Source organism: Xyrauchen texanus, chromosome 32 (genome assembly GCF_025860055.1).
Source record: "Xyrauchen texanus isolate HMW12.3.18 chromosome 32, RBS_HiC_50CHRs, whole genome shotgun sequence".
Lineage (NCBI taxonomy): Eukaryota > Metazoa > Chordata > Actinopteri > Cypriniformes > Catostomidae > Xyrauchen > Xyrauchen texanus.
In genome coordinates this window covers 12,119,829-12,137,682 of record NC_068307.1, presented here as the reverse complement: position 1 = coordinate 12,137,682, position 17,854 = coordinate 12,119,829, and the positions used below count along the sequence as shown (strand labels likewise).

At 38.1% G+C, this 17,854-nt stretch overlaps 1 protein-coding gene across 2 annotated transcripts in view; it reads left to right on the top strand.

Moving 5' to 3' along the window:
- The first annotated feature begins 8,162 nt into the window (after positions 1–8,162).
- LOC127625622 (prickle-like protein 2) overlaps positions 8,163–17,854 on the top strand; it is a 118,259-nt gene continuing 108,567 nt past the window's right edge. The window contains exons 1-2 of one of the 2 annotated variants that reach the window (XM_052100908.1): positions 8,163–8,295; positions 10,228–10,313. In XM_052100908.1, the coding sequence (XP_051956868.1) occupies positions 8,254–8,295; positions 10,228–10,313 (128 nt within the window). In that variant the 5' untranslated portion in view covers positions 8,163–8,253. The remainder of the gene's footprint in view (positions 8,296–10,227; positions 10,314–17,854) is intronic. The other variant, XM_052100910.1, reaches the window with a different exon arrangement.

The following is a 17,854-nucleotide window of genomic DNA, read 5'->3' as shown; positions in this document are numbered from 1 at the left end:
TTTTCATTTTTGGGTAAACTATCCCTTTAGAATTAGGCCATAAAAGTTGTATACATAATAACTGCATAATTAGCAGGGCATAAGGAGTAAAGTTCTCTTCATTCTAATATCATTGCCATCTTTAAATGGTTATTCAGTCTGAGGGGCATTTGAGATGTTATTATAACTCTTTTTTTGTAGTATTTTTGATATATTTGATGCCTTGGCCTGGGAGATTAAAGTGTTACAGGTGAAGCACCCAGAACACATTTGACACAGGCAATGTTTACTGTCCCCATGACTACGTACAGGTCTACACATCTTCCACAAAACAACTTCAGGAGCCATGCAGGTACATTGCTGAAACTGTGCTGGTTTTAAGGTGCCAATGAATCATCTTAAGGGTAAGCATTTTTTATTTAAAATGTGTTCTACAAAAATCTTATTTAAAAAAACAAACATATAAAAGTTCATTAAACATTTCTATTTAAACAGGTCAAGTCTTTTTGTAGACCTTCTGTATTGAAGCTGACTAGCCAGACAGACTTGAGTGGTAATCAAAACTTTTAAAATTCTGTATTAATTCGCAAAGTTTCACCTGCTCAGGTTTATGCATTATACTCTGATGGGTTAGCAGATTTTTTTAAATGCTGTAATTTCTGTTAAAAGTCTAACAAACTTGAGTCTAACAAATTAAGTAATCTTGCTAGAAGATGGTAGTGTAGTCACAGGCATTTTGAGATGATAAGGATTGTTGCCTGATAAAGGCTGTGGTGCTGTAACAATAAATGCTTACATAGAACTGCTATATCTTCAATGGAATAATCTGACAATTGTTAAAAATAGTCTATGAAGCACCTGAAAGTTAAAGGACCATTTATTGTACTGTTCTTTACATTTAGTTTAAAACTTATCCACATTGAAGCAACAGTCACGCTACACTTTCAGCAAGCAAAGCATTTCAGAAGGAAATGATGTCACATGCGAGGGCTTCGGGTTTTAATAAATAATGTATCGCAAGTAAAAAATTATATATTCAAAATGTTGAAATATACCGTTTACTCACACGTCTTCTTGTCATCCAGATTCACAGGTCAGAGTTTGGACTAAAACAGCAAAGGTCTTGTCTGTATAGTAGGTTAAATTGGCCAAGAACCGCCCACTTAGACAGGAAGTGCTGTCTTACATACATGTCAACCTTGAACTTTTGTCTGCAATTGAATGCACAATTTCTTCACATGAGCTTGTGTTTTCAGTCTCCCTTGTCACGTGTTGATCTAAACAATACCGCTGTCATGCATACTTGACCTGTAGTGCGGAACCGGAAATAAAGTGAGTGAGTTCACCCCCAGTAAATGGCTGTTGTGTATCTGACATGGTGTCAGAACAGAAGTAGGTCTATCGTTACTTAGTACACAAGGAGGAGAGCATTGTACGGCGGCAAAAAAAAAATTCCAATGGAGGTTTTACACTATAAGCCACCCGAGCCGTTTGATTTCGACTGTCCTAATGTGAGCGCCGCGTGGAAGAAGTGGCAGCAACGTTTCGCTCTGTTCCTCACAGCATCGGGAAACAGTGACGCATCTTCTGAGAAAAAGGTTGCTATTTTGCTCACGATACTGGGCGAGAGAGGATATGATATATATAGTAACTTTAGGTGGGCGCCGGCTGAAGGTGATAGAAAAGCGGAAAATTGTAATGACTTTGACACTGTGCTCAGAAAATTCGAGCAGTATTCCAACACGAGGAATCCAGTAATGGCTCTGCATGCACAGTTTTGGGCATACCAGAGACCTGAAGGCCAGGGATTAGAAGCATTCGTGAATGATCTCAGAACGATGGCAAGTAACTGTCAGTTTACTGATTTAGAGACCACGCTACGAGACAAATTATTTTTTTCCATAAAAGATCCGGCAATGAAAATGAAAGTACTGGGTGATGACGGCAATGCATCCCTTGAAGTAGAGACACAGCGAATGCGCACGTTTGAGAGCGCTAAGCGGGAACTTGATATGATACAAGGCAAGTCGCCGCAAACCCCTGACAAGTCAATTCACACTCTAAACACCTACACGTGAGGCAGAGACCGTGGACGTTATCGAGGACAAGGGAGACAGCGCGTGCAGTCAGCACAAGCTAGTAACCACCTGCAGAGTGGAGCTACCGCTAAAGCAACACAGCACATGTCCAACGCATGCAGCAGATGTGGTACAGCGCATCAACCTCGCAACTGCCCGGCGTATGGTAAGGAGTGTCGTCGCTGTAAGAAATTAAACCACTTTGCTGATCTATGGCAAGCCAGAATGTCTAGTTATCGTAGCAGAGGTCGTGGTCGTGGAGCAGCAACTGTACACTCAGTGGAATCTGATTTCGAACATTTCTTTATAGACTCAATGACACATGATCTCAGTGATCCCTGCTGGTATGAAGAGGTAATTGTTAATGAAGACAAGATTAAAATGAAACTAGATACAGGAGCTGATACAAACTGTATGCCACTGTCACAGTTCAGACAGTTAACAGAATACACCAGCATCCCTGTTGTATAAGTCTTTAACTAGACTGTCAGGATATGGAAAGCATAGCATAGAGCACATAGGAAAAGTTAATCTAAAATGCTCGACGTGCAAGGGTGCTCAAGCAAGCTATGACTTTTTCCTCACAACTGAAAATGGACCAACGATCTTAGGTCGTTAAGCATGTTCTGGTCTTCGACTCATTCAAAGGGTAGACAACATTGAAAAATCACTAACTCAAGAAGATCTGATTGAACAGTACCCTGATGTGTTTAGTGGTCTTGGAAAATTCACAGAACCATATGACATTAAGTTGAAGCCCAGTGTGTCACCTGTAATTCACCCGCCACGCAGAGTGCCTTTGAGTCTTCATAACCGTCTTAAAGAAAAGCTGGATGATATGGAAGCAGCCGGCGTCATCCGTAAAACATCAAAACCCACAGACTGGGTCAACAGTCTTGTGGTAGTGGAGAAAAAAGATGGCTCACTTCGTTTATGCCTAGACCCAAAAGATCTGAATCGCGCCATTAGAAGGGAACACTTCATGATCCCAACCAGCTCTGATGTGATCAGCCAGATGTCAAGGAAAACAATGTTCACGGTGCTTGATCAGACAAGTTCATACTGGCAAGTTCCACTCACTGAAGCCAGTGCAGACCTGTGCACATTCAATACTCCCTTTGGGCGATATTCGTTCCAGCGAATGCCATTCGGAATATCAAGTGCTAGCGAAGTCCTACAGCGAAGAAACCAAATGGTTTTTGGGGACATCCCAGACGTGCATATTATAGCGGATGATTTGATTGTTGCCTCACTAGATGAGAAACAACATGACAAGACATTACATGATGTGATGCAGCGAGCTAAATCCATGGGATGTAAGTTCAACAAAGAAAAGATAAAATTCAAGAGGTCTGAACTCGTGTACATGGGCCACGTGATCAGCAAGGATGGTCTGAAGCCCGACGAGTCAAAAGTGACAGCCATAACTGACATGCCTGACCCAACTTCAAAAGAGGATCTGCTAAGGATCATGGGCATGATCAATTACTTGTCACAGTTCACACCTAATCTGTCCACAACGACAACGCCGCTACGTAGTCTACTCAAGAAAGATACAGCGTGGACATGGGAACTGCAGCATGCAGCAGCTCTCAAGATGTTGAAAACACTTATCAGCAGCAAGCCAGTGCTCAAGTTTTTTGACATAACCAAAGACACTGTGATACAGTGTGACGCGTCATCAACCGGTCTTGGAGCCTGTTTGCTACAGGATAGTCATCCCATTGCATATGCATCTCGTTCTCTGACCACATCTGAACAAAATTACTCTCAAATTGCAAAGGAGCTGCTGGCAATCTGTTTTGCGACTGAAAAGTTCAACCAGTACGTGTATGGCAGACCAGTGACAGTACAGTCCGATCACCGCCCGCTCGAGATGATTACCAGGAAGCCACTGCACAAGGCTTCACCAAGGCTCCAGCAAATGTTGTTACGCCTGTTGAAATACAACATTGATGTGAAGTACCACCCTGGAAAACATATGTACATTGCAGATACCTTGAGCCGAGCGTATCAGACCAGTGATGCTACATCTTCCAACATAGAGGATGCACAACAGCTATGAGTACACAGCATTACTGAGGTACTACCTATGAGTAGCCAAAGAATTGAAAAGATCCAGCAAGCATCAGCCAGTGACCCGACTCTCCAGGCAGTAAGAGCAGTGAGTCAAAGAGGTTGGTCGTCTCACAAGGCAAGTGTACATCCCCTAGCGCAACCGTTTTGGCAGGTGAGAGATGAAGTATACAGTGAACATGGACTTGTTTTTGTAGGAGACAGAGTAGTAATCCCAGAGTCTATGCGACAGGAGATTATTTCCGCCCTACATGACACTCATATAGGCATTGAGAAGTGTAAAACGAGGGCCAGAGCTATCATGTATTGGCCTGGGATGTCTAGGGACATTCAAGAAGCAATTGCTTGTTGCAGTGTGTGTGCAAAATTTCACAGAAGCAACACCCAGGAGCCAATGTTGCCACATGAAGTGCCAGACCATCCATGGGCTAAGCTGGGTTCTGACATATTTACTTATAACGGAACAGATCACCTGCTCATTGTTGATTATTTCTCTAAGTACCCTGAAGTGGTGAGTCTAAGAACCAAGACAGCACAAGAAATCATCAACAAGCTGAAGTCTCTTTTTGCCAGACATGGAGTGCCGGACATGCTGGTGAGTGACAATATGCCATATGCCAGTCATGCTTTTCGTCAGTTTGCAGCAGATTGGAACTTTGACCTGGTGACGTCTAGTCCTACATATCCTCAGTCTAATGGACAGAGTGAGAGGTTTGTGCAAACAATAAAACAGCTAATGAGAAAAGCAGCAGAGGATGGCAAAGACATCTACAAGTGCCTGCTTGATCTCCGAGACAGTCCTATTAGCGGACTCCAAGTCACTCCAGCACAATTGCTTATGGGTCGCCGTCTCAAGTCGATCTTGCCTGTAACCTCTCGTAAACTGATGCCTCAAGCCATGGTGCAAGGTAGAGAGGAGTTGGTGGCTCGACAGCAACAGATGGCACACTACTATAACCGGGGAAAGAGAGAACTGCCTTCCCTGCAACCTGGTGAAAGCTGCCACATCAGACAAGGCCGCGTGTGGAACCGAGCAGTTGTGGTACAACCTCATGCCACCCCTCGATCATACACTGTCATGACAGAAAATGGAACCACATACCGACGCAACAGAATTCACCTGTCCGCTGATCCTGACAAATCAGCACTTCAAGTGACACCGGACATTGCTGTCCCAGACGGCACACATACAGAGCAGATGGAGACACGAGTGTCCCCTACCAATAGTGGTTTCCCCATGGCATCCTCACCGGAGCCAGTGACAGCGCCCAGCCAGGGCAAGATGTTTGCCAAAAAGATTTGATGACTATGTTATGCACAAGTAAAGCTTAAATATTGTACATGTGTTAGTAGCTATATGTTCAAGTCTTAGCACGGGAAATAATATTAAAGTTAGTGACTTCAGACCAGTTAAGCTACGTTTATACCCAACTGTTGACTTAAAGACATTATGTCTTCATGCAAGATCTAAGAGTAGGATTGTGCTAAGACAAATTTTGGTTCATTAAGTTTATTGAACAGGTTAGATGAATAATATGTACTATACTTTACTACTGTAAGTACAGCAAGAGTGTAATTGCGACTAAGCATATGCAATTTGGTAATATTGACAAACAGGACTTGCGGTGGGATATGTTGAAAACTTTATAAGTTAAGGGTTTGTGTTTAAAAGGGGAGATGTCACGTGTTGATCTAAACAATACCGCTGTCATGCATACTTGACCTGTAGTGCGGAACCGGAAATAAAGTGAGTGAGTTCACCCCAGTAAATGGCTGTTGTGTATCTGACATCCCTTGATTGAATGCGTTTGAATGGGAGTGAATGGAGTGCGAAGTGTAGTGTGACATCAGTTATACAAAAGTTCTTGGTGTGTTAGGTAGTGGTTTCAGTTATTTACACCTTTTTTTTTAGTCTTGAGCACCAGTTTTGTATGCTATTCACAGTGCAACCAGAAAAACACATACACTCACACATGCATGCAAGCCTATGCTGCTAAACACCTATGCGCAGTTAATCTTGCTCTTTGATTCCCACTTAAAGGAATATTCTGGGTTTAATACAGTTAAGCCTAGCCATATTTTTTGGAAAGTTTTTGGACCGGTGCCAGTTCACAGTGGATGGAGTTACCAGCACGATGCCGAAAATAGACATCAAGCGATTCATAGATTGTACCATTGCTCGTCACTGCTGGTTTGGACAAAAACTCAGATTGCCATAGAAATATACTTTTTAGCACATGTCGTTTGCTGTAAGGTTAGGACACGGTGTGACTAGGGCTGCCTGTAGCCTCCTCTTTGTTTCAGTTTGATTTCCGAATACTCAGTTCAAAAAACAAGGCTGGGAATAGAAATGCATCAATTCTTCGACGACAAACTCTTCAGACATGTTTAGTGAGTTCTGTTTTCTCTTTTGTGCAGATGTGTTGTGTTCTTTTGTCACTATCACTGTGGCAAACCTGTTTTTAGATTTAAAAAAAATAGTTTTCGCCTAGGGGGCTGCATGAACTTTTGCTCTTGTGCACATCATGAATGCGCAAAGGAGATCAAAGGTCAGTGAAGAGTTTCACTAAATAATACATTCGATTCTGGTTTGTTTCTCACTAAATCTTATCGTATGCTTTCATAACAATCTTGATTCTCATGGAATAATGAAATATACTTTTGCCTTATTTTGACACTTGAAGAGGTAGTCACTATAAACTGCCATTGAATGACATCACTGAGCACAATTTGTTTTTCACAATTTCTCCCTTTTTGTTAAGGAAAAGAAAGAAAGTAATTTAGGGTTAAAACAACACAGGGGTGAGTAAACAGTGACTGAAATTAGATTTTTAGGTCAACTAATCCTTTAAGCTCAATCAACAGAATTAGTGGCATTATTTATTACCACCAAAAAAAAATTATTTTTTACTTGCCCCTACTTATCCTAAATGTTAAAATACTTACTATTTAAAAAGTATTATCACAAGTCATGAACAATATGTGTTAACAGAATAATGAATGAAATTGCATTTATAAAATGATAAGCTTCACATTTATGCCTTTAACCCCTCCAAAAATGGGCCCCATTCACATCCATTGTGTGCCTCACTCTAACCTCAATTTTTGCTATTTTTAAAGAAAAGGAAGGGTGAGTTGAAATAATTTTTGTAGTAACCAAAATTATGCCACAAATGCTGCTTAATTTATCTATTTTTTCTCTAATGCCAACAAAATGCAACAATATCAATAACAAAATAATGTGATGAAAAATGTTGCCACCCAGCAAAAAAAAAAAAAAGAAAAGAGAGAGAGAGAGAGCGAGAGAGAGAGAGAGAGAGAGAGAGAGAGAGAGAGAGAGAGAGAATTGACTTTATTACAGTAAGTGTGAAACCTGCAATGAGTGTAACTGTCTTTCTTTGTTTTTTTATTTCTTTGAAATGTACAGTCATAGAGATTTGTTTGAATATTAATATTTTTATTACACATTCCGTCACAGTCTCACTTAGCATTGAAGTGTTAATACAAAAGAGCAACACCAATGCATGCACTTATGTTATTAAATAATGATTATTATTTACACATAGCTATTGTTGTTACTATTGCAATTAATCATACTTAAAAATATGTGGACAATAAACAAAACCTAAAACTTGTAACCTAAAACATGTGCATTATCTATATTAACTGCTTTGTCAATAATATTATTTAACACCACTGAATACCTAAATACGTACATAAGGTTACACCAACAAAACTAACTGTAAAAGTAAGATCAGGTAGAAATGGCTCCTTAAGTAACAACTGCAGGTTGTTTTATAGCCTACATGTGTTTCCATCTTCACTTAGTGAAAGAAAGACTGTGATGTGTAAGTGCAATTACAGAAAAGGTCTCTGAGGATATCTCATAAATTTGCACTGGAATTTACCTGTCTCGTTTGAAATGTATCGCATTGGTTACTTCAAAAAAGCGTTGGCGTGTCCGGAAATGCAGTAATTACATTCACAAGCCCGCAACAAAACTGATGGGACGAGCCGAAAGACCGGAGAGCGGCGGTGAACGTATCTCTACGAATGTTCTCTAATACTGACTTTGTGACCCGTCTCAGTTACGCATCGAAATTCATTTCCTAAAGCTGTCATGTTTACGCGAAGCCTGAAGAAAAGAAACTCCAGTCGGTCGGTGAGTATTTAAAGACTTTACGCACCGTTACGCATCAGTAAGATATTAATGGAGTTATCTGTACGGAAATAAGAAGTTTGGATGAAATGAAACGTCTGGGCTACTGGAGCTGCTCAGTTACTGGGCCCCTAAAGGGTCAAGGTAGTGGGGGGAAAATTAGTTGGTTGGGGAAAAAAATAAGCAAATGCTTTTGCGTTCTCTCGCAAAATGTGCGTCATAATGACAGTCTTCTGCTAGCTCTCCTATGTGTATTCCAGCATTATTCCAGCTTTTGAGTTCAACAAGAAGAGAAAGCCAGTGCAATGAAAGAGTGAAGCCCAAAAGACAATACTTAGGCAATGTAATTCATAATCTTGAATTTATGAATGTGTGAAAATAAAGACAACACAGTTATAAGTACATTAAATGCGAGTGGTCTAACTGAAATGGAATGCTGTGGCGCACAACTGTATCGCATATTATTATTGTTTTTTGTTGTTGTTGTTTTGATGGTGTTTCCCATTAATAAAGGTTTTAGGCTTTAAAATAACTGCAATTCGGATCTCAATTTTAAATAATTCGTATTTGTGATTGGAACAACCCTATCTGCACCATGATTGCTCTCCCTTCGGAGTGCCCTGTGGAGGCATCATTTATGCGGTTTGTTATGTGTCTATGTTAATTGATTGACTCACTCGTAACACAATTTACGCCATCTGCAGGCGCATGATAAATGGCCACATAAACATACATACATATAAAATAATAGTTGATGTTTGAGCATATGATATTCAAATCCTTATTGACCTGTCTGAGGAAACAAGCTACATAGGCTATATACAAATTGTCGTTTTTGTAGCATTTAAAAAAAAAGAAAAGAAAAAAAAAAAAATATATATATATATATATATATATATATATATATATATATATATATATATATATATTGCCATAACTCAGATTTATTTATGATGTAATGATGCAATACAGTAAGGAGTCACTGTGTCTTCTCACTCTTTACATGTTTACAGTTTTCCACAAAATAGGCTCCGGCACCTGTCATCTCGATTTATCTCTCATAAATGCAATAGCCTGCAGAGCATTCAAGAGCAGGAATGCAAATACGAGAGTACAGGTTTTTTGAGAGAATGCTAAATAATTTGTGAGTGCATGCAAACTTTGTCGGGGAAACGCAATATTTTTTCCCCCCACGCCACTAATTCTTTTTTAACATGTGTATTTTGTCTTACTGTGCTGGCAGAGTTTTTATATTCAAAACAAGTGATAAAATCTACCAGTGCTGAAGAAGTAATCCAAAGTAGTTAGAATAAGTTACTGACCTTGAGTAATCTAACGGAATACGTTACAAATGACATTTTACAGCATGTATTCTGTAATCTATACATGCGCATGTATGCTTTTATATATGCTGTAAAATGTGGAACTATGCAGTTTTTATCTTAAAGATCTAGTTCTACCTCATCTGACTTTCATAAATGACTTTCATTGGTTTTAAACCTGTATACATGTATACAATTCAATCATCTTTTATACTTCTTATGGCTCTAATAAAACCAGTAAAGGTTTTACGTCATAAAGCACCTTTTAGGCTACCTGACAAAACATTTTTACAGCGTAATCAGTACGCTTTTTCTTCTGGTGCATTGCATATTTGTATATAAAAGAGGGAAAATGCACACAAATCCAACTGATCAAGGCAAAACGCATTAAAGTATAACTGAAGAATTAGATCTGCACACTTTTATACTATTCCCTTTTATTGATTAAAAACAGCAACGTTTCGATCTGAGATCAGTTAGATCGAAATGTTGCTGTTTTTTGATCAGTAAAAAGGAATAGTATAACAGTGTGCAGATCTACTTCTTCAATTATTTTTGCATTTACATTAAATAAAAAAAAAAAAGCTATCTCACTGTCTCATATTTTCTGCAGCCCACTGTGCTTGATGACCTAGAAAGAGGACAACCTTGTAACGTGTGTGGAGAACAGTGTCCTGGGTTCGTTCTGCATAAATGGAGGTAGCTTTTTGAAGATGCTTTTTCGTATTTCACATGTCCAGGCATTAAGTAGATTTGGATGTTATCTGACATCCCATCCCAGTAGAGAAACATTTATTCAACTTCTGGTGAATAATAAATATTTTTTAAAGTTAAAGGAATAGTTCACTTAAAATAAAAATTCTGTCATCATTTATTCACCCTCCTGTTGTTCCAAACCCATATGACTTTCTTTCATCCATTGAACACAAAAGAAGATATTAGGCAGAATGTTAGCCTCAGTCACTGTTCACTTTTATTGTATGGAGAGATAAACATGCTATAAACGTGAATAGTGACTGAGGCTATCATTCTGTCTAAAATCTCCATGCGTAAATCTCCACAGATGAAAGAATGTTGCATGGGTTTGGAACAAAATGAGGGTGAGTTAATGATGATAGATTTGGTCAGCTAGCCCAGTTGTTAGTGTCGTTGCCTTGGCAATGCACGTGCATCTGAAGGAGCTTTTGAAGGAGCACTGAAGGGAGGGGTGTGTTTGTTTGGGTGCTGAGTTCAAATATCAACAGTCTTTCTCAGGAATCGCTTACTCCACCTATAAAGGGATAGTTCCCCAAAAATGAAATGTCTCTCATTATTTGCCCACCCTCATGACATCCCAGATGTGTATGACTTTCTTTCTTCTGCTGAACTCAAATTAAGATTTTTAGAAAAATATCTCAGCTCTGTAGGTCCATACAATGCAAGTGAATGGTGGCCAGAAACTTGAAGGTCCAAAAAGCATATAAAGGCAGCATAAAAGTAATCCATAAGACTCCGGTGGTTTAATCCATATCTGAGAAACTATATGATAATTGTGGGTGAGAAACAGAAAGATATTTAAGTCCTTATGATTATTTTTTTGTCGATTCACATTCTCTATGCATATCTGAACTTAAATATTGATCTGTATCACACCCACACCTATCGCTTCTGAAGATATGGAATTAACCACTGGAGTCTTAAAAGTATGGATTACTTATATGCTGCCTTTATATGCTTTTTTGACCTTCAAACTTCTGGCCACCAATCCCTTGCATTGTGTGGACCTACAGAGCTGAGATATTCGTCTAAAATCTTAATTTGTGTTCAGCAGAAGAAAGAAAGTCTGGGATGGCATGAGGCTGAGTAAATAATGAGAGAATTTTAAGTTGTGGTTGAACTATCCCTTTAAGGGAGGGTTTCAAAGTTAAGAGTTGTATTGGGTTAGTATAGTATAGGGTCAGCTTGTAATGTTCAGTACAAAATTAGGGGTTCTTTGCCTAGATAAAGTCACCAAAGGAGAATTCAATAGAAGCTGATCAAAGCTGACATTTCTTGATTGTGCCAGCAGGCAATTTAAAGGACCTGTGTTCGTAAAGATAACAGCATACTCTAAGCTAGCTACTTGTGCTTTCCTGGACATTCAAGCTTCATTTTTTGCTTGGGTGAGTCCAAAGGCCTCTCCACATTCTCTTGTTGGTACATAGAAGGAAATGAACTGTAGCATAAACTGGTCTGCTCAGCTGAATCACTCAATAAACAGAGAGGTGTGATTGTTCAAAAATGTCTTGAAAAATATATTGAATTGAAAAGACTAAAAACAAAAAAGTTTTTGATACCTGTTTGACCCTAACTAATAACCATATCAAAATAAATTACTGAACTACACCAACCTCTGAGACTTTTTAATATCTCATGTCTTAGGATAGGTCTTAGTATTAAATCACTTGTTGCTATAATTTTTTTTGCTATGCTTTAAATGAGAGTAAAACTCTAGACCATTTTCTGCAACTATCTTTTCTGTTTTATATCAGATCAATTCAAAGAGCATTTCACCCTTCTTTTTTGTAAAGAAGCCAAAGACTAGTCTTCTTTTGAGGAGGCCCTACAGAGGGAGGGGTTGTTTGGTTGGAGGGTAAGAAGAAATCCTCATCTGCCTGTTCTCCATTGCTGTAAACTATTACGGGGCAACAGTCAGCTCTGGAATGTGCCCTTGTCCTTTTGCTGTGCTACAATAAAACTAAAAGGTCTCCCAGACACATTTGCAGCTGACATTTCTAACCTAGTATTTTGGATCTCTCTTTGTGTGTGAGCTGGAGACCTACGACACAGTACGGGGTCCCCTACACAACAGAAGCTCCTAAAGAGTTTTTTTTTCGAAGACTGTGAAAAGGCATATTTAAATGCAGATTGCCATCGGGATGGGTGTGTTTGTTTGTGTCTGTGTGTGTGTGTGTGTGTGTGTGTGTGTGTGTGGGGTGTGTGTTTGAGTGTGTGTGTGTGTGCATGAGTGAAAGAGAGAGAGAGAGAGAGAGAGAGAGAGAGAGAGTTTTAAGTAAGTTATGTGACAATAATCTGACCGGAGATGGAGGAAACAAGGAAAAAAGACAAGTATGCAGATGTAGGTGTGTATACCGTTTCATTGCCACAGATATTTGGTAACGGTAATGCAGTAAAATTACTGTTTGCTGAATATTACTAAATGAAACAAAGAGAGCGACCAGGCATGCCTAGACAGTGTGGAGTAACCTCAAGCACACTGTCTAGTCGCAAGTTTAAGTTAAGTTTGTAAATGTGCATGGGTAGGCTAAGTAACTGTCAATGTCGGAAAGGATCTCCATACCAGAGCTAGCACTGTGAGTAAAAGCAGAGGGGTGGAGCAGGGGACATATGCATTGGTGCAAATGAAAAGAAGACATCAGCCCATATTCCAAAAAAAAATTGAACATCTGTAAAGCCTAAAATATCTTTAAATATTCATACTTGTCTAAATATTAATGAGATGCTTGAAATATCTGCTGGCATTTAGGCTTATTTTTTCCTACTTCTCTGCCACTTTATACAGCTAACAGGAGTATCCAGGGATTTAAATAGAAAAAAATAATAAGAAGAAGAATAAAAAAATGATTGGTAAATTAAAAGGATGTAAGGTAGCACATTAAACAGCAGTTTCCCCCCCTCTTACACCAGTACCACATTGTTCAGATTGAAGGAATTTACATTACTTCTGTAAAGTAAATTTGTAATTTAAGTTATTAAGTTATTTTGTCCTATAGCTGCCAACTATCAGCTAGTATTGGACATGCTATATAAGGAAGGAATTAGAAGATTGTAGCATGTGTAACACGATGAGTTGAATTATTTATGATAGCCGCTGGCTTGATTGATTTTCTTTGTGTTAATGAGACTCATTACTACCTCTATTACCATCAGGGCTTTGAGTATTTGCTATCTGATCAGTCGGCTTATGTGACCCACTTACTCAGGTTGGCATGCACCTCTTGGTTGTAGATGCTCATTCATACTGATCAAAGACCTGTTTTCTATCTAAAATAATAGCAAGAGTTCCTGTAAAACTCACAGGTTATTCTTTTATTCTAGTTACATAGCATGGCATACACTTTGGATGATTCTAATGATGCATGGATGCTAATGCTCTCGCAACATACTGTAGATGACTATATTAAGCATGGTACTGCCTTTGAATGGCTGAAGTTAGAGGGTTAAAACGTGACTAAAGGAATATTTCAGGTACAATGCCAGGGTTTTTTCGGGTCAAAAATGGTCTTCGGTGGTGCCTGATTTATAGTATACGGTCATCCACATGCTCAAAAATTTTATACATAATTGCATTTAATATATAACATAATTATTTAATTTCAACTTATGTTTACACTGGATATGATTTATTTTTTTAGCATCTAAGTATATGGAACACCACATTTTTTACATAAATGTGTAATGTGAAATAAATCTAAACTTAATTTAATTTAATTAACACCTTATTTCTAATATGTATTTTTTTAGAAAGACTAGCTTCATTGACTTAACCAGAGAAATGAGGCACCATCCACCTTTACCTATGCTTATGGTATTGCACTGTAAATATAAGGGCAAGTACATAAATGGGTTTAAAGACAGCAAATTATGGACAACGTTTTTCTCCTGTCTAATATATGTTCTATTCAAATGATGTTTGATATTAGGAAATAAACTGGCTATGTTTTCCTTAAGGTATTCATAACGATTATTTAAATAATTAGGAGCTTGATGAAAGGAAATCAATATCTGTTATAAGCCTGAAAAATATAGGAAACAAACATTTTCACTAGCACAACTTAGTAAAGTGTTCTACTCCTGGGAACATTGAGAATATTATAATTAGTCTTGCTGAATTTAACTATGAAAATATATTTATTTGAATATTATTTATGAAAAATAGTAGCCTAAACACATTTAGAAACTGAAACTATACCTGCCACAATTGTTATAAAAAAATTATAATAAATTCCACCTAATAGATTAGCATATTTAATATGAAACTGAAACATTTTGTCTATATACCACAGTTACTGCTGTAGAATCGTGATCAATTTTAGTGGATCTCCCTTGCACCAGTGGTTCTTTGATGGCTTCAGCTGTGCTGCACAAACACGCTTCTAAGATGAGAAACTTATTTAGCATAATTTAGCAACAAATGTGAGATGAATATCATACATTTTGTTTGCAGGAAAACCCCTGAATGCTAGTTAAGCATAATCGACAGCATTTGAGGCATAATGTTGAATACCGCAAAATGTCCTTTTCTTTAAAAAAGGAAAAATCGGAGTTACAGTGTGGGGGATGAGGTTAAAGGGGCCAATCCGTAAATGTTAAAATAGTTGCTATTTCAAAAGTACAGCCAAAAGACATAAACAAAATGTGTGTTAACATGATTTTAGTGTGATAAAATTGCTTACTAACCTTTTCTGTGTTCGTTGCCATGAAGACATAACACTGTAAACCCTAAAACAAATTTACAGTTAAAACAACTTAATAATTAATAATATAGGAGAAGTATTTTAACAGAAATATTCATGTGCTTATAAAGTTATGAGCATCATATTTCTGCCTTGAAACGCTCCATAAATTAGCCCCATTAACTTCCTTTGTTACTCCAAGGTCCAAGGTTACTGAAACCTTGATATTTTAGTTTTTTTTTTAAAGAAAAATTATTTTTGTGGTAATCAACATTATGCCACAAATACTGTTGATTGTATTGAACCTGGAATATGCCTTTAAATTATGACACTTTATATTTGATACAGACAACTAGTCAAAGCATACCATTTCATACCATGACTTTTGAATAATATGGGATCAGACGATCTTCATTTATTCATTTACTAGATATATATTATAGATATACACCATATTATATATGGTGTGTTGATGCATGGTAAGCATACACTTTACATTACGAGATCCAGATCACTGTGGACCCATTAGGATCCGGCCAGTATTTCTAACTTAAAATACTAGTAAGGCTTGTAAAGATTGTTTGAGAGTGATCAATGAAAGAGAAGCACTCTCCTGTGGCTGAGCAGTCAACATCACAAATTTGTTCTCAGAGCCTCTGGTTATGTTCATATTTAGTATCTGCATTTTGGTTAAGGTGGAAATAAAAGGAAATGTTCAACAGGAGAGTCTATATAAAATTCACCAGCAGTCTCTGGCCTCCCAGTCACCTGCTTATATCTGCATACCAGTGCCTTTCAGTGTGTTAACTAGCAGCCCAGCTAAACCAATCCATCAAGGAGGTCTGGCAAATGAATAGGCCTTTAAGAGGGGTCTCCTTTTCAGCCAGTTGGGAGAGAGGGAAACCCTGGTCCTCAGACCCATGCAAAAATGGCATGAGAGCATAACAACTACACATTTTTTAGATTAGTATGGTCATGCAGAGCCTCTTAAACACATTCACCTCTAATGGAATAGAATCGCTGTCTCCACTCACAGTGTCCTTTGAAGTGGTAACCAGATGCATCTATGTTGCCTACATATACAGTACTTATTCCTCTGATTAACTAAACGAACTAGGATTTAGTTGTTTACATGATCATTTGAGTTTATTTTGACTAAAGATTGATATTTTTGGGGCCTGTGGAAATAAATGTGCTATACTAAGGTTCGATAAGCAGACAGTACTTTTACTGGTGGAAGGGACAGGGTGTGTGTGTGTGTGTGTGTGTGTGTGTGTGTGTGTGTGTGTGTGTGTGTGTGTGTGTGTGTGTGTGTGTGTGTGTGTGTGTGTGTGTGTGTGTGTGTGTGTGTGTGTGTGTGTGTGTACACGTGTACGCGCGTGTGCTTGTGGTTGTCTTTGATTGGGTGTAATAAGGGTAGTTTATTTGCCATTGTGGTCACGGAAACAGTGGGGTGGGTCACATACATGCAAAACCAAGGCCCACTGAAATGTTGGTGAAAGTTAAAGGAACACAGGTGCAGGTTGCAGGACGTCGGGGGCACGTCCCTTGCACGCTTTAAAAAGGTGATTTTTGTCCCCCGCACTTTTCCTAAACTGAACCCATACCGAGTCCAAATGGTGTATTTGTATACAGTATTCTCTGCACTTTGTTACTTTGGGCTGATTGAGCGACCATCACAGACGAGTTTCATGAGCTGAAACAACCCTTACGTAGTAAGCTGTAAGTCAGACAGACTAATCAAAGCAGCTTCTTTAATTTCTAAAAAGTTGCTTTCAACAATGCTCATTTATCCATGTTTTTTAGCAGCATTGATGTTGATCTAAATTAATAATGTAGAGATGGGGAACGCACAAACAAGAGTTATTTATCGGCATATCGTTCTTGATTGGCAGCATTACGTGAAATGCACTGCAGAAACAAAGCACAATCCTTCTTTTAAGCACACATTGTAAGTGGAGTTTATATCAGCGCATGAATCTTCATTAAGTTATGCTTTTTACATGTTTATGAGGTAATAGTTTGATCAGTTGTTTTTGACAATTTAAGCAGATTACTAGATCTGTGTTAAATATGTAAAGCTATTTATAATATCAGCTCCTGTTTTTTACCTCTATGTTTGTGTGCAGTCAACATACTGATGGAATGAGTAGATCTGCTGTGCTCTTAGAACACTTGTGAATTTTACTGAAGTGAATATATATGCAGACACTTTTTTATACATAAAAATGTACAGATGTTATTGAAACTCATTATAATTATAAGACTATTATTGTTGTCTTTTGATAAAAGTCATGCTCAGCAGCTCACAAACTGTAGGGAAATGACAGATTTGCTTTGTTCTTATAATGTTTAAAACATCTACTAATGTCTCTTTTTAGGTCTGTAGACATACACATTTTAAAGAATACATTATATTATTTTGACTTTTCATTGTAGATTCAGTGGCTAACAAATTTCACACAAGACACTCATTTGTCACCACCTTCTGGCATCAGCAGAAATGGTCACTGAATCATTAAATGGATCTGAACGAATTTTGGTGTAACGAATTACAAATACTCACGTTACTGTAATTAAGTAGTTTTTCCCAGGAATTGTACTTTTTTTAAGTAGTTTAAAAATGTATAATTTTACTTGAGTACATTTTAAGTGCTGTAACTATACTTTTAATGTGCTATTTTCCTGCCGTCTGTGTTCGCTACTTCCCTGTCCTGATTTTATTTTTATCTATCAACACGATTGGCTAGAGAGAGCCTTGAAAGGCAGCTGAACGGCACTTTTATTTGAAACGGCAGCTGCATT